At 36.0% G+C, this 23,322-nt stretch overlaps 1 protein-coding gene across 1 annotated transcript; it reads left to right on the forward strand.

Annotated features, from left to right (window-relative positions):
* Positions 1-597: 597 nt before the first annotated feature.
* LOC149799118 (NFX1-type zinc finger-containing protein 1-like) lies at positions 598-22,917 on the forward strand. The gene is made up of 4 exons (XM_089958154.1): positions 598-777; positions 3,462-3,539; positions 10,926-16,432; positions 17,116-22,917. Exons 2-4 carry the CDS (start codon positions 3,526-3,528, stop codon positions 17,322-17,324), a joined length of 5,730 nt encoding a protein of 1,909 aa, XP_089814280.1. The 5' UTR covers positions 598-777; positions 3,462-3,525; the 3' UTR covers positions 17,325-22,917.
* Positions 22,918-23,322: the final 405 nt, after the last annotated feature.

A 23,322-nucleotide genomic window follows, 5' to 3' on the forward strand; every position in this document is an offset into this window, starting at 1 on the left:
ATTTTTATGGTGTTGTTAACACGTTAGCCATACCCTTCAATAGTTAACAAACAGGATATTACACGTGTTACTCGGGAAAATTTAACAGCTCGGGGCCAATTAGCTGCTAGCAGGGGTTAAACTTTACAATTATAATGTTGCTAAAATGTAATGTAATATGTCGCGCGCCTTGTCTTAAACAGACGTTTCGATATGACGTACACGTATTAGGTGGTGATTTACGGTAAAATGTGAAACATCTGTTTCCATGCTGGCTTTTCTGTGTTTGATGGGGATATCATATATGTGATGAGTCAAGATCTCTGTTGTACTTTCTCTTTGCATTGGTTTACTACAACTGAAAAAGTAGCGCGGTTGTTAAGGATAAACTTGGTGCTTATGTAATGTATTCCTACGTAGACTGTTTGCATAGCATGACGAAAGAAACCTATATTTTTCGTTAGTTTGAGACCTACATATATTTTTATTTTTATTTTTTTGTCAATGCATAAAATATTTATTGGCATATTGAACAATGACCAGTTCGAATGAGATTAAAATGGAAGACGTTACGTTAAGTTCAAAGATGTTCATTTCGTAACGGTAACTGGCAAACAATCAAGAGGACCGCAGTGACTGAAACTAGGTGCTGGGTTTTACAAGAATCTCACATTTTGTTTTAGTTTCGAATTGAAATTGTGGTCGATAGTGCAGTCAGTATAAAATAAGATGACGAACGATTAAAGAATAGTTGACAGTTCTTCACGATACAGACGGTGTTGATGCAAAGGAGAAATAGTAAGTTAAGAGTGTCGCGATCGCACGTATATGTGTGTGTGTGTGTGTGTGTGTGTGTGTGTGTGTGTAAGAAAGAAGAGACAATTGATGAAACGGTTTTAAGCTGTAAACTACATTTCTGTTTTCTGTATATATTTATATATATAGTAAAGAATATTTTTAACATTTCACATTTTTTTAAAAAAAAAACGTCAACCGAGAAAAACCTTATATCCAAATTCAACAGTTTTTAATATTTTTAAAAAATGTTTATGTAGTTGTTATATATAGATGTACTAATCAATTTATAATGGCACGATTACTGACATAACTGCTATTTAATGTTAAGAACATTTTCAAACAACATAAATTTGTATAAATATGTTATCATGAAACAAATATGAAAAACGGGTAAGTGTTACTATCCTGTAAAAGCGTTAACATACATGTATATGCACCAGTCGGTGAATTATAAAAGCCACTTTTATATGAATTCGTGATTGTTCACTAACTCGGTATGCTTCCAGGCGATATCTGATTTCATAAAAAATGTCAACACGTTAAAACAAAGTTACATTTCAGTTTTTGATATCAACGATTGTGACACAGTCACTATCAGAAATGAGATAATCTATATTTAAAAAAATAAACAAAACTCATTTTAGTTACCAGCCCAAAATTATGCGTTAAGCACCACAGCAAGGAGAGCGCAATCATTGGCATCGCTATTACTGGTAATGACATTTGTTTGCTCATTAAGCCCTGTCTTAACAAAACATTCAGGTAAAGAACGATGAATAAAAGATAACTTCTAAATTATTTAGTCCGAAACAAAATATACAAAACAGAAATTTCCTTTCAACCTTTAATTTCACTGAACCTCCAATCCTTGATTCTTAAGTTCCGATTATGAATGATGTGTGATTATCACGCCGTCGTTACATTTCGTGTTTATTAGGCCTTTGTTATTTGATGATTATGAATGACTTGTTAGTACCGCGCTTTTGTTCCCTGACGTTTTGTTGTTACACTTTTATTATTTAAACGACCGCCATTGTGTATGTGGCTTCGGTGTGTCATGTGATAAAACGTATTAACTGAGCTAATTTTCTCCAGCGGACCACAAAAATGAAACGCTCCAACTAATTAAACATTTAAATAAGGGAAAGTTAATTTCCACTCTAGGGTTAAATTCTGTTATAGCACAAGATAAATCATTAATTAATAAAACACAAAAGCAGTTGAATCCTTTGTAGAGTGGAGCGTAAACATCTACAATATACACAAACTTGAGTGTGTGACTTTTGTTAAGTTACCAAGAAAATTATCGCTTATGCATAAACATAATTAGTCACTCACTGAGTCAGCAGATCGTATACGTTTGTGTTCTATTATCATTTTTCATTACTGATGCCACACACACCCTCCAAAAAGAACCCAAAGCAAGTTGTTGTTTTGAGGGTTTAACGCCATTTTCAGCACAAGATAGGCTATACCTGGCGGCCAGTAGAAACGGTGAGGAAGAAGCCAGGAAAACCCTGGAAAGAACCACCGACCCACGAGAAGCTACTGGCAAGCCTTCTCACATACCCACATTGGTTGAACCGGAGACTCGAACGCACGCAGACAGAACTGAGATGGCAATGATCCGTAACGGTGAGCGCTTTAGACCACTCGGCCCCCGCCCCCCCCCCCCCAAAGCAAGCAAACACAAAAATGACATATTTAGGGCTATATATAACCATTATTAGACACCCTAATTATCTAAATAAATAAATCAAGAAACCTAAAAATAAATAAAACATATTATCTATCCATCCATATCTCTATCGATCAGTCTAATTAAGTGTATGTCTCTGTGACAAATAATGTGTGTGTGTGTGTGTGTGTGTGTGTGTGATTTGGATTTTTAACATAGCTTTAACAATTTTTCAGTCATATCGCTACGATGTCTGCAGTGTGGCAGTTTTTAGTGATGTCTGGCACTGGGGCATCATGTTGTAGACATGTAGCGTGATGTCCCACCCAGTCACATTATCCTGACATAAGGCCGACCAGTCCTAACACTAATCTCGTAATGCTGAGCGCCAAGCGAGGAAGCTGTTAATACCATTTTTGTAAGTCTTTGGTATGACTCGGCCGGGGATCGAACCCACGACCTCCCGCATCCGAGGCGGGCGCTCTAACCACTAGACCACCGAAGTGGTCATTAACATTAGTAAGACTGGTATTACTAACAAATAATGTCTGAAGTTAATACTGAATCAAATACAAATAGAACGACGTAATAATACCATGTCAATAATTTATCCCAGCAAAATTGTAAACCTCTCTCTCTCTCTCTCTCTCTCTCTCTCTCTCTCTCTCTCTCTCTCTCTCTCTCTATATATATATATATATATATATATATATATATATATATATATATATATATATATATATATATATATATATATATAACGATGATTTGATGATTGCTACTGTTGCTATTATATTTACTATTATATACAGACGCGCTAAATTCATCAACACCATAGCTTTTGCTCAAAGTTTTCTCATGCCACTTCCATATTACACATTCACTAAGTACACACTAAGACAGTATCAAAAGATATAATTTTGTGAAGATCGATGATTCTTCTGTTCTTTTGCTATTTACCCGCCCTAAGAAAAACGTTTTGAAACTTTAGTCATTTTCTTTGCAGACTGGAGTTATCTGATTGAACTAATCATGAAGACCCACTTTCCTTAGAAGTGACAAATTTTACAATGGATGATGACAGGTATTTGAGAGAGAGAGAGAGAGAGAGAGAGAGAGAGGGAGGGTGTCACCTCAGTGGATATGTATACGTGTAAAAATTCGACAGGAAGGTTTAAATTTTTACATCACCATGATGAATCAGTTTTACCCTTGCTAAATTATTGTGTTATTTTTCATTAAATATTCCTAAATTACATTCAATTTTCATTAAATATTGTTAAATGAATTTTATTTTTCATTAAATATTCAAACTTCAACACATAGGTTGCATATTAGAAACAAAAACATATATTAATGAAATCGACCCTTCTGATGAATATTCCAATTAACGAACCAAATCGTTTTTTAAATTAAATTTAACAAAAGGAAGAAAAAAAATAAACACAAATACTGCTAAAGTCTTTAATATCGATTGTTATTTATCAGTGAAGAAAAACATCCACAAAGACAATATAATATGAATAGTGTTTCTGAATGCTGATTCTGATTATTTAACTCATATCTATCCATACTTTGTAGAGAGTTTCTTAACTTTGGAAATAAACAGATGGAGGTAAATAGTTTGTTCTTTCTCTATGATCTGATATAATGTCAAGTTATTGTCCCTTTCAAGAATCTCTCTCTAGTTCCCTACTGAGAATCGAATCCAGGACAGCTGATTACGGCACCAATTCTCTTGCCTGCATATTCCAGGCCCCATACTCTTTCGACTAAGCGTACATCATAAAAAATCGATAGAATATATTGGTGGAATCAGGCATGCAAGCACAGCAGAGACACTCGCATTGCGACCCAATAGTTACCGCTGATCTAAATACAGTCATCCCTGATTCTTCTTACAGAAATCTTCAGAATATTTACCTACTCTGGATGAAGTTCCATCTAATTGTGTTAGCCTTATACAAATCTGATCAAGTTACAAGCGTTCTATTAATAAAACCTCTGTAAACTGTATCATAATAATTAAAGCTCGGTATTCGGAAGATGGAAAAGATCTACCTGTTCAGAAAGAAAAAGTACTGTTACTGCTGTTCTGAAGATAGATCAATTTCCATTTCAAATAACAATATTTCAGTGTCTCTAACTCCTTTAACAAACCACCACTCTTTGCTGAACAAATTACAATATTGTCAGCATTTTTATGATACCATTGTCAATACCCTGTAAAATTAAAACATTTTCTCTACGTGATTTATACACATCAAAATTAAGGTGATGCGCATTCCTCCTATTCACGTACACCACTTTTATAATACAATTGATATAATAGATCATAATTGTATTTAACCTTTCTACCTATGGCATTGTAAAATTAGTTTCTGATGTAAAATAGTCTAGATCTAATATCGATGTTAACAAGCTCAAACCATACAATTTATCTTACAATTGCCTTTTAAGTTAAATTAATACTCTCAATAGTTTTGCCTGAATTAATTAGATGCGTAATTAATCCATGAAGTATCAGTATAAAGTAGGTTCATGAGCTCATTAATCTATTATTAAAAAACAGTTTCAATGTTGCATTAAGAAAAAGTAAATACCCAATACTCTTCAAAGTTACTAACAAGGTAAGTTTTATATAAGTATATAATGTAACCTTCTGACCATATCTTCTGGAAAAATACCAGTATAAAAAATAATATTAGTTAAAGACTGTAAATAAGGCAGCAACTCCTTTGAACCATATATTATAAAGGCATTAAATATTTTATTCAGACAAGAACTCTTCTCATGTTTTAATTATTTAGTGGCTTTAGAAAGTTTGTGGTTAAATACAAGTCCATCAAGTTTATCCAACAAATAGTCACTACCATCGAGTATATAATTATTATAAGTTTGGATTTTTATAGGATGAAATGAATAAAGGGTCATATGACTGACTGTCTTGCTGAGTACAAAATGATTGCATAATCCTGGGCATACTTTCACCCTTTTCAACTTTTTATTTTGGACCTTTAACGACTTGTCAGTCTGCTTGTCATGGTAATATAATAGTAAGTATTGTTTTTCTCAAACTACTTAAGACTATATAAAACCCGTGGACTATATCGAGGACGTTTATTATAAATGCTAGAAATATATACTTTCTATACAGTTGTTTTATTAATGCGGGGAGATACTGCTGTGTCAGTGACATGTAGTGCTGAGTTTGATATCTAACTTTGATTTCTAACTTTGAACATTTAAATTTGACATATATTCTTCGCGTTTAACTAAGAACAAAAGCTATCGATAATAAATTATGTAATACAATGATCTGAAGAAAAAATATTTGGCTCTCTTATTGTGAATAGGCTAATTTTAGCTAACAAATGGCTGACTACCTAAGACATACCGGTAATTTTCTAAACGTTTACATCTGTTGTTCGTGAAATAAATTCACAAACATCTTTGTCATTCCATACTATTCCATTAAAAATTCGTACATTTGTCATTTTGAACAAATCTCAAAGACTATTCATATTTTCATTGGCTTGCCCATGGTCTTTCGACTCACGTGGAATGTGACAATTACAAATGTAAATCATCAGCTAACAGTAAATGACGAAATATTGGATAGTGCTCATTTGAACATTCAAATCTCTACAAAAGTGAGATATTAGTTATTTCCATTAATATATAATCTGTGTATCACGAGTTCATGTAAAATGGTCGCTTGTAATGTATTTTATTTATATGAGGGTAGCTCAGGCTTGTTTTAATGATCTTGAGTGTTTTCTTCATGTAGTGCATTTCATGTTTCCACTTTTGCGAATAATGATATCATATACAACGCATAGTTTGATTCATTTATATAAAAGAAATGAATTGAAGAACTCCCTTATCCTTATCAGTTTGGTTCTTATTAGCAATAGTGATAGAATAAATTTTCGGTTTAAACCCAACAAATTCGCTTATTAGTTTTTCAATGCACTCGTTGAATTTTCATACTACTATTTCATTTGCGCTACTGCAAAGTAGATGGTCAACAGGATAATCGCTTGTGTCATAATACGAGCTGTTCTTTTTCGTCTCATTGTAAATCATGGTTTTATATTCCTTTTTAAGATGATTATAACATCATACATTAACATATCAGACCCAGTACAAACTGCCCGATACAATTGGGTAGGTTTAACATTAAATGTGGCTTTACAGAATAAATTCCTACCAAATTTTTATCAAATATTTTTCTTCACACAAATTTTTATTCTGCCAGCAGTCTTCTAATTTTCGTTGTTTCTGAGGCTCTGACCAACCCAACTACGTCCCCATTTCTGCTATTTTCCATCATTTTCACGAATACAAAAGCTGTTAATCAGTTTGAATAAAGCTTTTGTTCTAATTAGTTGTTTAATATGGTCATCAACGCCGTGTTCAACAAGATGTATGGTGTCATCCATTGTGACTGGTTAAATTTTAAAATTCTGTGGGATTTTTTTTTACATGCCTGAATCTAAATTCAGTTTCTGACTGCGGCCGTGGATTATGTTTATCTTATTAATTAAATGTGGGATAGGCTCATCGCATTTAATAACCTTCCTGTCTAATTCATCGATTAATACTAACTAGTATGTGCTAAAACATTTTTTGTCTACCTGCATCCTCTCAGTGTCCAACGGATAATCGCTGTGGCCGTTATGTAATTCACCGTGATACTCCAGCTCTACTTCCAAAATACATCCTATCTCCGAATCATCATCAATGTTATCCGGTATTTTATTATGATTAATCAATTTAAAGAGATACAATATATGTGGTGCATCACATACCATACATATAATACATTATCCAGTTATCTAGTTTGTCAGGATCATAGCCATTAACCACTGGATTGTTAGCTTTTCTAAATGTGCTTGATGCCATTGAAATTTCACCTCTTAAATCCTTTTCGGCGAACAAGTGCATATCAATATCAGGTAGTAGTTCCAGTTCAACGCCTGTCGTTTCTAAAAGGACATCCCAGCTCATTCTCGGGACTGTGATGTATTGGACAGGATCTAAATCATGTCTGATTGATACTGTTCTAAACTCTTCAGAAATGTTTGCCGCAAGATAGATTTCATGTTAGTCATACACATTTTAATATTGCATTGTCTTTAGAAAGAACTCGTCATCTTTTATACCTGATTAGCTAACGTCGAGGAAACACTTCTTTTTTTTTGGGGGGGGGGGCGGGCAATTTATCCTCATCAAAACGTTAAAAGTATTATTAATGTCATATGGGTACACATCTTTCCTGGTCTGCAGATCTGACTCGGTTAATACTTTTGTTATTTTGAAATCACTTTTACATATTCTCGTCTGACTGCTGTGAGTTTTTCTTAAGGACCAGAAGAGAATCAACACATTTAAACTGGCCTGTGCTGAAATAAATTTATTTTTCATGTTGGTTGGTATGCAACTTAGTGTCTATCATTATTTTTCCTTGTATCAAACCTTTTAATTTGGCCATTATATCCCTGATATTGTGAAATATCACAAATACTTTAGTTTTGATGAATAAACTTCCAGTCGCAAATTTTGGACCGAGTGATTTTGAAAGATGTATATCTATATGTAAAAGTCGGATTCGGACCAAGCGACTTTGCAGTTTGGCCGTAGACACACTCACCCACGAACCATCCATGCATGGCACGCGTCAGAGCCGAGCATTGGATGTGCATGTATTGTGGGGATAAATATATGATAGAAAAAGAGAGGAGAAAAAAGAAAGAAAAAAAGCAGTTTGACATGATACTTTGTGAGCTGATGGTATGTAATAATTTTTTATTTAGAGATAATGTATGGCAAACTATACAAATGAGCTATGTCTGACATGACAAGCTTGAGCGAACTGTCCCAGTTTCATAGGACACTGGAATTTTACCAAAGTGCGTGGATGATCACATACACACAGTTCAATACTAATCTCAGCACCAAGACGACATCAGAGTTTGAAAAAGATTTCCAGCCGACGACAAACTCAGCATTCGGGATGATCATGAAGAACCTGTTGAAGCGGATCTGATTCGATCTCACGAGGCCTGAGGTTGAGGAAGACAATCTGCGCCGCTGGTTATCGACCCAGCGTTTCAGTCCTGGAAAATCTTTGAAAACAACCTCCTCGCCAAACATTCCAAAAATGCAAACCTGAAGTTAAGCCGACCAATCAATACGGGACATGAGATCATCAACCTTGGTACGACTTTTACAACACGAGCCTCAAGGCCAGGCATGGAGAAAAGGCGATCATGCTATACACAGACACGACAGCCTGTTGCTGCAGATTAAAACTTCCAATGTCAGGCACAACACGCCGAATATGTCAGCATCTACGACACGAGCTAATATCTCTGTGTACACCCACTCTACTGCACAGCCAACACAATGGTCGTAGGCAAATATATGGATGAGTGCATCTGTCAGCCAACTGCCGAATTCGTCGGCCTCCGCTCCAACATTACAGCAGTTTGCTCATTACAGCAGTTTGCTTGCGAAGCAAGCAAATATTAGCAAAGCCACGGGCATGTCGCAGACGATAATAAAGCCGACCTCTGCTAATGCCTCTACCAGGAGTGCAGCCAGAAAAGAAAAAGGTTTTGCCACACTACGACCGATATCCTCAGCGACCACGACTAATTGGGGGTGAACAGCATACACAATACGAACCCAAACCCGCCGAACCCTGAAAAATCGATAGTTCATGACGGCATCACAACGCAGGCATATGGCCATTAATCCATCACAGAGTTGGAACTCTTGTGATATGCTTCTGACACCTTGACAGCAAGGGCCGTTAAATACCTCAACGAATTCATTGCTTTCTTCAATCGATGCGACTGTAATGACGTTGGATGGTGGTAGCTTAATATATTCGGGTACAATTTATAGTCCTCTGCAAATAAAGCGTGAAGCACCACTGCCAGAAAGATGGAATATAGGTGGCTGGCCTGGGATATCAAACATACCAGCCAGAGTGAACATCTCAAGTGACCACAAAGAGCTGGAGGTGCGAAAATACCCTCATTCTAACTCTCCAGGGGCACATAGGTACACGTGTTTGAGTCTAGAAGTTTATATCGCTTTTCGATTGCAGTCGTCACCAGCAAAGTTTGTGCCGTCGTCCCAGTCAAATGGACGGGATAATGAATGGCATCAATAGTAAACCACGTTAGATCACTGTTCAGGCCACGAAAACAGCAGGCAGCTACCTAACTCTAGATCTACCTATCGTTTAATATTTCACGAGGAACATCTTTAACAATTGTTAAGTCTCTTCCAGGCTTTCATGAAAGTACAATCTGATAATGTGCTTATCATTGCAGCCTAACTAATCGTAATAAAAATTATTGGTATGTCACTTTTCAGATCGACATATCTATCTTAATATTCAATAAAAATACTTGTTTGGGCAAAAAGTCAAAACGGTAATTTATATTTATTTTAAACTTGATGAATTTGTTTATTTATTACACAATAATCGTAAAAGCAGGGTTAGAAGTAAACTTAAATTTTAAAATTTGAGGATTCTTTTAATAGTTTTTCTTCTTCAAGATTTTAAATGTAATTTGAGGTTCAAGGCACAAAGCAGTTACAAGATTATCTCCATGGTAAGCATAACAATTATTATAAATCTGAAAAAAATATGCCTTGAGTTTGTTTCTTAATAAAATGGAAATAAAGATAAAGTGCAGATCAGTGAATAATTAGAATGACTGGGTGTCTTTAATTTGCATAATTAGCGGCTTTTTCGACTGCAAGGCTGGCATAACGAAAGACCGTGTGCAAAAAAAAATATATAAAAAAAAAATTGTGGGGTCGGGTTAGAGTCGTTCATAATTTGTTTTCAACTTGATGGCTTTTTATTTAGGTTTCCTTGTTTCTTAGGGTATGTTTAGGTTTCTAAGGTCAGAATTAAAGTTTAGGTTTTTTTTAAATAGGATTTTGAGGTCCAATTCCAACCCTGAGTGCATCTGAATAGGAACTCAGGAAATTTTGGTCATGCATCCTTTAATTTCTGAAGGATCTGTCACCACATACTTAAAAGTTCTATGTTAATCACCTCTATCGTTTATAGATAAAACCGCTTATTCGAAACAAGTCGGGGGCCCCGGGTGGCCGAGTGATCTAAAGCGTTCGCCTTTACCCATCACTGCCAACTCACCTCTGTCCGCGTGGGTTCCAGTTTCGGGCTCAACCAATTTGGGTATGTGACAAAGTTTGCCAGTAGCTTCCCCTGAGTCGGTGGTTCTTACTGGGTTATTCCTTCACCAGCTATACTGGCCGCCATGTATAGCCTATCTTGCGCTGAAAAATGGCCTTAAACCCCAAAACATTAACAACAAAAGCACCTTAATGTTAATCAGTAAAATGTTCATGTGCCTTTTGATCGTTTTAGAAGTCGATTTCATTGTCAGAGTGATATAAATTATGTTTCATTTTATAGGCGTCAACAACGATTTAGGGCAAGAGAAAGGCCAGGGGTACATTTTGAAAATCCAGGAATAGTCAGGCCTGACAGGTACCCAGAAGAAAACGAGTATCACAGAAATGGACGCGGTGCGAATGGAGTTAGAGATGCACTGAGACTCGGAGGTAGGGGAAGAGATAGGGGTCATGATGATGTTGAAAGGGGCAGAGGGGGTCGTGGTAGGGGGAGAGGAAGAGGATATGGTGAGGACAATGGATTCATTGGCACACAAAGGCAACGAGGAACTCGAGCTATAGGATACATGAGGCTTCGTGATCTAGCTGTTAAGGAGCCAAGTGAGATCGTCCAGGTGTTGGCCGCAGCTGTTGACAACGGTGACCTACAAAGATCAATCATTAAATGTTCAAATGACAGAGGCTACTTTAAACAATTTCTCAGAGTCCTGGCTAATGCATGTGAATGTCATTCTATGGATGCAAGCCTTATGTTAATACTAATTGCTGTGAAAGAGGATAGCTTTGCAAATTGTATGGTTGACCACACAACATTTGTTCTTCAGGAAGTTCTCGAAGGAGATATGGCAGAGCACGTACAACAGACAAAAGACCTTATCACTGTCATACATGAAATGTGTATTCGAATGCCAAGTACTACTCAAGCGCTTTGTCTTGTTATGCATTCTGCCATTCAACATGTCGTAGATGCTATGGACAACTCTTCAGATGGAATAGATGATACCTTGCAGCAAGAATTTCAGAATTTCACAGAGCACAAAAATAATATTCTCAAAGGAAGATACAAACAAGAAAGGAAGCTAAAAGGGGTACCTTGCGAAGAAGGAGAACCTGACGATGATTTCCGTGAATACCATGCTTTTCCTCGGTCCATAGAACTCAATGCTGATAGGAAACCATTTCTGCGCAAAAACAAGAAAAGGGGCAGTTATGAAAACCTAGACCATTACTTGGATGTACAGTACAGACTTCTAAGAGAAGATTTTGTAGGTCCTCTGAGAGAAGGTATTGCGGAATTTCTCCATAATGTCAGAGAAAATGGAAATACAAGGCGACTCCAAGATGTCAGAATCTACAATCACGTACGAATCATTTCTCCCATATGCACCAAATCTGGGTTATGTCATGCAATCCAATTTGATGTGAGCCACATGAAGGTTAGATGGGAATCTTCAAAGCGCCTTCTTTATGGATCCCTTCTCTGTCTCTCGCCAAATCAGTTCCAGACGTTCTACTTTGCAACCGTCACAGATAGGGACCCAAAAGACATTAAAAAGGGCATATTGCAGGTGAAAATTGAACATGACGTTAACACAATAGAAAATCTTCAGAAGATGGAGTTTACCATGGCAGAAACAACGGCATACTTTGAGGCCTATCGTCACGTCCTTGCAGGACTTCAAAACATACGCGAAGGAGATTTGCCCTTTGAGAAGTATATTGTTAGGTGTGAGACCAATGTGGAGCCACCATTATACCTTAGGCAAAATCGAGACATCAAGTTTGATCTAAGACCCCTTGCTGATGAAACATTTGTCATACGCGAAGAGTCCAGACTAACAACTGAAGCCAGGTTAAGGAGAAATCACATTAATTCTTTTAGTGCCGATTTGGGGCCAGCAAAGGGTGTCAAAATTCTTGATAGATCCAAGTGGCCACCAGCTAGACTTCTGCACCTTAATCATTCTCAGTATGAGGCTGTCATCTCGGCATTAACAAATGAATTTGTAATTGTACAAGGCCCTCCTGGTACTGGCAAAACATACATCGGTTTGAAGATAGTTAAGGCACTGCTCTACAACCGAGAAGTGTGGTCTAAAAATCCTGACAATGGCAACCCAGATCCTAGGCCAATGTTAGTTGTTTGCTATACAAACCATGCACTTGATCAGTTCCTAGAAGGAATCCAAAACTTTTACAAAGGAGACATAGTACGTGTGGGGAGCCGGAGCACCAGCGAGGCACTCCAGAAATGTTCTTTGAAAAACTTCCGGGGCCATGTAAGAAATGAAGTGGTTTCCCGAAACAAACGAGCAGCATTTGCGGTTCTTTCTGACTTGCAAAGAAAATTTGATGTAATTGGACAGAGAATCAAGGAGGCACAGACTGACATATTGCATGAAGACTCCCTGCGTCCATTCATGGACAAGACATATATCCAGTTGACAGAAGGATTCAGTGAACTACTGCACTTGTATCCTGACTTTAGAAAGCAGCTGCCACATAGGTATTCTGTTATTGTAGAATGGCTTGGTCTTGGTAACATTGCACCTGAAATTGACATCGAAGAAGTAGAAAAGGAAGGAGAGGATGAAGCAAGGGGGCAGAACCAAAGGCAAGCAAATAATGAAGAAAGACGGAACGCCCGAAGACAAGATCAAGCTCTTGACAGACAGGTAGTTCGTGCGATACTGGAAGAATTTGGAGATCAAGAAGAAGAAGACTTAATTGATGTCGAGGACGAGTTGAATGCAATCCAAAATTTGAGGATTCTTGACAGTGAAACAGCGGATGATAATGATCATTTGAGTAATGTTATATTAAAGAATGAAGATTTTAACTATTTTGCACATAGTGCTGTCGCCTTTCATGTCGACGACATTGATATAAAACAAGATGGTACGAATAAGAAGCTCTGGGAAGTGCAAAAGGACCAAAAGAAGAAAATTAAAAAACGCGTTCGTCACGAACTGGCTAGAAACGACATGATGAGCAAATCTGAGACTGATAGACTGCACAATCTTTGGGCAATACCACAAGAACAAAAGTGGCGACTTTATCGAAGGTGGATTTTCCTCTACAAGGAGCACCTGTTGAGGAAAATAGATCCCGAAGCAGTTGACAATGCAGCCAGGAGGTACACAGAAGCTCTCCTACAAGAAGACAAGGAAATAATGCGTCGAGCCACAGTCATTGGTATGACCACTACTGGAGCAGCAAGATACCAATCAATTCTGCAGGAGATCCGGCCACGAATAATAGTGGTAGAGGAGGCGGCCGAAGTTATAGAGGCTCATGTTGTTACAACACTCAGCAGTGGATGCGAACATGTAATTTTTATAGGAGATCACAAGCAGCTTAAACCGAACCCAACAGTTTTCAAACTTGCAAAAGACTATAATTTGGATCTGTCCTTGTTTGAAAGGATGATAAGGAACAATATGAAATGGGATTGTCTTCACCTTCAGCATAGGATGAGACCAGACATAGCTGACTTGGTTCGTCATATCTATCCAGATCTTGAGGATCATGAATCGGTAAAAAATATGGAACTTATAAAAGGTGTGTCCTCCTTTCTGTATTTTATCAATCATAACCATCCCGAACAGCAAGATGTAGACTTGAAAAGTCATCTTAATATCTATGAAGCAGAGTACACAGCAGCATTATGTCGATACCTGAAACAACAGGGTTATGAACCTACACAGATCACCGTCCTTACCTTGTACTCTGGTCAGCTCTTTTGTCTGAGACGATTTATGCCAAGAAGTGAATTTCAAGGAGTTCGGGTTGCCGTGGTTGATAACTACCAGGGCGAAGAAAATGATATCGTTATCCTATCTTTGGTCAGGAGCAATAATAAAGACCATATTGGATTTTTGGGTGTTGAAAATAGGATTTGTGTGGCACTGTCAAGAGCAAAGAAGGGATTTTTTGTAGTAGGAAACTTTGACATGCTATATAAGAGTTCTGAACTCTGGAAGAAAATGGTACAAACTATGAAAAAGAAAGGTCTATTTGGTCCAGGACTGAAGCTCTACTGTCAGAATCATCCCAAAGATGAAGGTATAATAGCTTCACTGCCCAAAGACTTCAACAAGGCTCCAGAAGGGGGATGTTCTAAGAAATGTGAATACCGTTTGAGTTGTGGACATGTATGTCAGATGTTCTGCCATGTTCTTGATCCAGAACACAAGGATTACAAGTGTCAAAAGCCATGTAGAAAGATTTTGTGCGAAAATAAACACTTGTGTGCCAAACTGTGTTACATAAAATGTGGAGAATGTTTGATGCCTGTGCCAAAAATCATACCTCGGTGTGGACACGAACAGCTAGTCCCATGCAATCTTCACCCACTAAAATTTTCCTGCCAAGGTCAGTGTGATAAAGTATTGCTATGTGGCCACAAGTGTCAAGAAAAGTGCGGAGATGTACATACAAAAAAATGCATTGTTCCTGTTAAACAAAAATGGCCTTGTGGTCATATAGGAGAAGTACTCTGCCACAGAAAAGATATAGAGAACTGCACACAGCTCTGTGGGGAAACTTTAAAATGTGAACACACATGCGAGGGAACATGTGGTGATTGTACTGAAGGAAGGTTACATAAGCAATGTATGAAGAAATGTAAGAGGATCCTTGTGTGTGGACATCAGTGTGAAGATAGATGTAATAACTGTCCTCCGTGTAGACTGATATGTGAGAACCGATGTAGCCACAGCAGATGCACTAAGTCATGTGGAGAAGAGTGTGTAAGCTGTAGAGAACCTTGCGTATGGAGTTGTAAACATTATCAATGCACGAAACTTTGCTATGAACCATGCAACAGACCACGTTGTAATCGCCCTTGCAGGAAGAGACTCCCGTGTACTCACACCTGTATTGGATTATGTGGGGAACCATGCCCTGACATGTGTAGAGTTTGCCACAGAGATAAAGTTACTCAGATCTTCTTTGGCTCAGAGGATGAACCTAATGCTCGCTTTGTTCAGCTCGAGGACTGTAGACATATTTTTGAGGTTGAATCATTCGATACATGGATGGACAAATCTGGTGAAAGCAATGTACAATTAAAGCTATGTCCTCTATGCAATACTCCAATAAGGAAGAATCTTCGGTACGGCCAGATCATCAAAAGTACACTAAATGATATTGAAAAAGTAAAAGCGACTGTTCGAGGTGATGAGACAAGAATGAGAGATTTGAAAAGAGATATAGAATCAAAGATGTTAGCCCATTTCAGAATTGAGTATGTTCACCTATATAATGAATTTGGGAGATTCAGAAAAATCAGATCAGAACGTGAACTAGTTGCTTTAGATAATCAAATAACATTCATTATCGCTGCTTTGAAACTCGAGAAAAAATGGCAAAATGAGAGTGATATAACTTTGATCCTTGACAAACAAAATTCCCTCCATGATCTTAAGATATTTAAAAATTGGATCATGAGTGAGCGAGCTGTCCTGACTGAACAAGAAATTGATGATGCCCAACAGGAGTTAGCACGTCTGAAGGAATATTTTAAGCTTATGCAGTTCCTGTCGAGAGTAAGAGAAAGAAGAATCCAGCTGAAATCAGAAATGACTAAGCTAATTAAAAAAGTAGAGAATATTGTTAAAGACAGACAAAAATTTACCACAGAACGACATGCCCTGGTGAAAACATGTTTACAAAAACTTAATGACATTTGTCCACAAAGCGGTCTCAATATTAGTGAAAAGGAACGTGTGGAAATCCTGAAGGCGATGGACCTCACAAAGGGTCACTGGTTCAAGTGTCCAAATGGTGAGTAAAAACTCTCAAAAAGATTAGTTTGTTCCATTCAAAAGTATTATTTTTTAAACAGTTTTCTTTGGCATTGATAAGTTTAGATCGGAACTATCATGACATATTATTTCACAAACTTGAACTGGTGGCAAATACAGACAAAAATACAAAATTAAAGAAATTAAGAAACCTTGGAGTGAAGTGCAATACCTCACATTGGTAGGGTATGAAATAAGGTACAAATTCAAGATTTTATGCAGCCGAAACAAAGAGAGCAGCAGACAAAATCTATTAAGCTGACTCAGTTTAAGAGCAAAATCAAAATTGCCTTTGTAAAGCATCAAATTTGTCACCTATCTGACCTTTCATTCATAAAATACATATGACAAACTTGCATTTCATAGCAAAGTAACACAATTACATATGATTTTTATATTGAACTTCTTGTTATTTATTTTTTCATGGTAATGGACTATATAATTCATTTTCAAATTTAAACAAAACAAAAAAATTAATGATTAAATTCTTCCATGTATGATAAATACGAAATAAATGACCAACATCACCAAAAGATTTGTAAACTTAATAATATTGAGATAAAAATACATGCTACTATTATGATAATGGCTAAGAATCATACCTAGCAATTTTTCACTGTAAAATGATGTATAGCTAAATTTCATGTCCTTGAAATTTATCAGGCCATGTTTATGTGATTGGCGATTGTGGTGGAGCCACAGAGGAGGGGAAATGTCCAGAATGTGGCCTTATGATTGGTGGACAGAGGCATGCTCTTAGACAGGACAATGCTGTAGCCACTGAGATGGATGGTGCCACTATATCGGCTTATGATGAAGCTGCAAACATGAACCTTGGTGCTTTACAATTACATCAACATTTAATGATATAATGTAGGCTGTTTATGCCACGGTCATTTTATTTTGTTTTCTGCTGTCTGAGGACTGTTTCAGTTATTGACCATATCTTGTACAGTATACATTTTCTTAACAGGAAACCACCACTAATTAGACTATTGTCATTTTACTTACACAAAGTACACCACATTCAGACGACAGAGACACTGCTTTATTTTTATAATGCAGGCAATTATTTATCTACATTAAGTAAGAGATGCACACATATGCATGATCATGTCACCATTTTATAATTTTTTACAAAACTGTTCCATCACGGGAATAGTTTAACCTCATCATTTAAATAATACTTTGATTCGTCGTATGTCTTATTCAACATAAAAGTGCAATACCAATGCACTAAATGCCACTAAGTTGAGCAGCAATTACTTAAAACATTGTAAAGATTTGCTCATATATTCTGTCTTTTTCTTACACTTCTATTAAGAGCAATTTTTAAGTTGATTTTGCTGTCGTTGTAATACATTTTTTCTTGAAGTTATACTATTTTAGTGCAACATATAAAATTCAGTTGTAAAACGATCAATCATGGAGTACAGTCACATGTGCTATAGCCACCGCCTTCAGGTAAGGACTTGTTTTACATAAAGACCAAGTTTCATTAAGTTCTATTCACAAAGATTAGTTACAAACTATACCTGTTCACTACACTGTTTTCTATTCAATACCACTTCTAGAGTTGGTCACCGAGTGGTTGAGATCAGGTGTCAGCAGCAGGGACAATCTTCTATCCAAATGTGGAATACATTCTCTGAGATAAAACTGACAGAATGTATGATAACGTTGAGTAATATATGTAAAAACATGGAAGTGAAATATTTAAAAACTATTAAATTAAATACAATGTGGGGAATACTGTTATTTTTTGTATCATTACTGCAAAAGGAAGCTTTTAACTGTACCCAAGAAATGCCAACTTCACTAATTTTAATACTTTTCAGACTCCTTGCCACAGGTTAATTAGGTTTTAACCTATGATAGGATACTGTTCCATGTATAACAAGACAATGATGCACACAGACTGTGTGTTTTTCATTTATTTGAGAAATTAATATCAACAGGTCTTTATGAATGCTTGTCTTGATTCATTCTATACCTATTTTTTGAGGTCAAAGTCTACCATTAATTTGGCATTTTAGTTGGTGTTGATGCTGGTGGGGAAATTTCACTTCAACTCTCTATTTTTCTAATATAATAAATGAACAAGTGGACAAACCTGGCTATAAGTCAGAAGAGTTGATAAATGGAAGGTTGGACTTGTACAGTTTTACATCATTAAAGACTGATCTTGTTTTGTGCCAGTCAGAAACTATTTAAAAGAACAAGCAACTATTTAAAAGAACAAGCAACATTTTTGTTTATTTGATCTTAGGCTGCTGTAGGTCTATATAATGCTTTTTACCCTACATTTTGTTCTTAATTTTTTGCCTAACTGCAATCTAGTTTTGTAAGTAGGAGCTGTGACTGAACCTCTTGTATGTTTACCCACCTCATGATCAAAAGAGTGGGGTTTTGAATTGACCATTCCAATGTGTCTCTATGCAAGGCACTTTACTCTAACTGCTTCGGAGCATTGTAACCTTTCATGTGTTGACATGCTGTTGACAACCAAACCAAAGCAAATTCAACAACTCACAGTAATTGTTGTACAATTAGTTCAAAGAAAGGAATTTTCATCCACCAAATTATATCTGGATAGGTATAATTCTCTTTTATTGGAAGTACTGGTATACATGTTCAATATACAAGTTTGTGGAGAGCATGCATGTGCAATATATCAGTTGAATAATTCCCCATGTTTCTTGGTAGTTGTAAAATAATTTGGTATGCACAGCTACCAGCAGTCAGGTTTACATGTTAATATGAAATCGCTTGTGATTATTTTCTTTTTGTTACCAATATCCATACATGCCACACATATCTGAATTTATGCATGCTGATAATTGTAAGAGTTGTATCTATAATGATGATGTATTTTATACGTGTATCTGTGACTGAAGTATGGGAATTCTGTCTTATAAGTGTATAACAATGTGCATCCCATATTTGTTTTGAAATAATTAATAAGTTTGTTTTGCGAGGATAGTATGGTTCAATTGTAGCAATAACTGAGATGAATTATTTGCACACTGTGGAAATTTTACTTTTGTTAAAATGATTTTCATGAGCAACACATACATTCAGTCACATTTCTTCTTGATCCCTTTGGAATGTACATTATTAACTGATTCATGTTTAATCTAGGGCTGTAATGATTACTTTGATAACCACTGACTATTTAAGCATTAGTGTTAAATGGTTACAAAACTTAGTAACTGGTTAATCACTCACCCCATCCCTGCCTTGTAAGACCAAGTATACATAGTAAGATAAACAAATTGGAATTGTAAATAAATGGTGTCATGATCAGCATTTTTGTCAAAAACAAGGTTTGCAAACACTCAAACCCTATTTTCTTCCTTTGACAGTTCCAGTATTTTACAGATTTTCATTTAAATGCTTGCGATACAGAAGTCTGACACTGTGTTTCAGTGATCCTAACAATTGGTCTGACTGGTACTAATTACTATGACAAAATAATTAAAGATGGAATGTATACTTAGAGCTCATAGTAAAGCAAGCTGGAAATATTTTTCGCCAGTAACATGCAAGATTCACAATATTTTACAAACTGGAAGCTTTGATTATGGTGTAATTTTTGCCAGTTCACACACACAAGAGGTGTTTCCAACTGCAATTAACTGGTTAACGTATTATAGGTAACAGGTTATGGAATTTACTAATAACTGTTTCAGCCCTAGTTTAATCCATCGATAATTTACTATTGCTTCAAGCTCATTATAGGATAAGTAATGTCCTTTCAAGCTTAGGGGTCATCCATTTAGTATGTATGCAAAAATCTGGCAATGCTTGAACCCTCAACCCATACACGTGTGCTTATTTACAGCAACCCACCTGCGTACGTATGCTTGATGCACCCTCCCACCTCCCGAATTCTATAAAATGGCCTCTTTTTAATGCACACAGAAACTATAAAAGATTAATAAGATTAACTTGTTTAATAAAACAGATAGTCCACTGACACTGAATGTCTGGCTGCATCAAAGAAATAAGCTGCGTAACTTCAAATAGTTTGTCTAGTCTCCACTAAAATTCAAATGCTGATAGTCGAACAGGTAACATATTAGACAAATTATTATCGAGGTCCCCCCTCCCCATTTCCTATGCATATGTATATTATCAGTAGATCCCCTATACACAAGTGTATGCATTTGGGTTTTCCCCCCTCCCCATCCAATAAATGGATGGCCCCTTATTTTGAACAACTACCTACCCTTCCCACACACATTGAACTTTCAGGGCATCTGAGTTCAAGATACTCAATCCTGCTTACAACTCCAGACAATGCAACCATGTAGAAAATAACTGAAAGATCTATATCAGTGTATAATAGTTATTGCTTATTAACTACTACTAAACTGAGAAATACTGTGAGATTTAAAGAGTAATTTTGATTGAAATTAGTGTAAACAGTACTCTAAATAAGTTAATCTGACCTGAAAAATCGTATTTAAGGTCCAAAATTACTATAATGCTTAAAATCTACAGGATGCTCATTAAAATAAACTGACTCCTGCAAAAATGTTTTTAGATATGCTGATTTCTAAATTTCTGTTGGTTATTGTTGTTGTTGTTGTTGTAGGGTTTAACGCCATTTTTCAGCACACGCTATACATCGCAGCCAGTGGCGGAAGAACCCGGGAAAACCCCTGAAAGAACCACTGACCCATGAGAAGCTACTGGCAAGCTTTCTCATATACCCACATTGGCTGAATCCGAGACTTGAACCCATGCAGACAGAGGTGAGATGGCAGTGATCCATAACAGAGAGCGCTTTAGACCACTCGGGGCCCCCAAATTTCTGTTGGAGCAGCAAAACAAAAAGAAATAATATCTGAGTTGCAATAAGTTGTATTATAACAATTTTGGATATGTAGATAGTGCATCATATCTGCAAACTTGTTGGTTAAAAATTCATTAAGAAGGCAAACATAATGCCCATTCATCATTAGTCTGACATTATAGAAAGGAAAGACTACTATGGCAAACACAACGATGACAACAAATAAAGAAATATACATACTCGCTGAAAATGCACTGATGCATGTTAGAACAATAGCGAAGATATTATATATCGGCATCTTTTCTTATCACTGATCATGTACTAATACATACAATAATATATCGATAAAATATCATTATGTTAACTTTTTCATTTTATAACTATTGATACAATGCCTTTTTAAATGTGCCCATTTTGTTCCAATTTCATGTGCATGTACAGAATTGTTTACTTGATAGCTTTTACATCATATGTCCAGTATATTGACTTGAAAGAAATAAAGTTAACTGAGTTTAATTACAGCATAATACCTCAGTGCTCTGATGGCAAAAATGGTTTTAACCAAATTTTTGTCCATTACCTGGATTCACATGATGAATTCAACCATCTATGATGAAATCTGGAGGAAAGTTTTGTGCACATTTGTCTTGAAATCTGCGTATTTTTTTTCTTCTCATCAAATGTTGTGAATACAGTTTAAGGCATAATAAATGCACCAATGTATTTACACAAAGGCAGCAAAACCTAGCCACACAGCAGGGAATAATACTAATATGTAATAAAAATAAGAACAAGAAGTAAAAGAGAATCTAGTAGTACAAATTAAATTCAGATTAAAGCAAACATACATACATACTTGTGTTTTATATATATATATATATATATATATATATATATATATATATATATATATATATATATGTAGATACATAAATACATACACATTATATACATGCATATACTGACGATGTATTGATTAAATGGAGAGATCATCTTTTTAGCAGGTTCTTTTCATTTGTTATTATTTGGGCAAATAAATAAGCTTTATAAGATTTGAAGAGGCTGTTGCAAGTTTGCATTGAACAAAGTGGCACCACGGGTGAGTGTCACTTTCAACACCCTTCACTCCTGGAAAAAAAATACCATGAACTCCACGAAATAGCACAGACACATACCGACCTACCCTGCCTTGCCACACTGGGAGAACACCCTTATTGTCTTCTCATTACAACAGTCCTGGAGTCCAATGTATGACATGTTATGAATTAATGTATATGGTGGTGTGGAGTAAGGAGAGCACTCTACATGTATTTCAAAATAATTTTTCCCATCTGAAATGTTTAAGCTAAAAATTAAAGATATAAATCTGAAGACTTTTATTGTTTTTATTCTGATAGTTTTCCTTTATAGATGTGTCAGGATAGAGTAAAAGACTGTTGCATTAATGTTTCTCTGATTTCTGCTGAAGAAGAAATAGTGTGACTTAATATAATGATTATGCAGGTAACACAAATGCATTCCATGTTTGTCACTACATTTTCTGCTTGTGTATAAATAAATATCTGTATGCAAAATTATACATTTCATACTTGTTGCTATGTTGTTACTTTTTTCCTTTTATTGTACATCTCTCACATAACTGAACATAAAACTGTGGCTTTGTATTTCTTTTATTTCTGCCTTTATCATTTAAGAAAATCCTTTAAGATAATAGATGCCGTTCCACTTTCACATCACCCTTGATAAAATTGTATTATAGAAATATATATCCATAGAAGATCAACCACTGATCATTAAAAAAATATACGGTGCTACCTTTTCACCTATCTTCATATAACAAAAAAATATCAGAAATAACAGGAGTCTCAAATCTGTAGTGCTTTCAGCATATCAATTCTCATTATTATAACCAGACAAATGGCAGTCAAATTCATTGCCACATCACATATTCATTTCTTAACAAAGAGCCAAAACTTTAAAGCATAAGATTCTTTGAAAAAGGACTTCATTGAAATTATTCTATGGGTCTTCTGTACATCCCACTCTGTATTTCAAGGAATGTTTTTAAG

Source organism: Sinohyriopsis cumingii, chromosome 5 (assembly GCF_028554795.1).
Source record: "Sinohyriopsis cumingii isolate HCF-2022 chromosome 5, ASM2855479v2, whole genome shotgun sequence".
In the NCBI taxonomy this organism is placed as follows: domain Eukaryota; kingdom Metazoa; phylum Mollusca; class Bivalvia; order Unionida; family Unionidae; genus Sinohyriopsis; species Sinohyriopsis cumingii.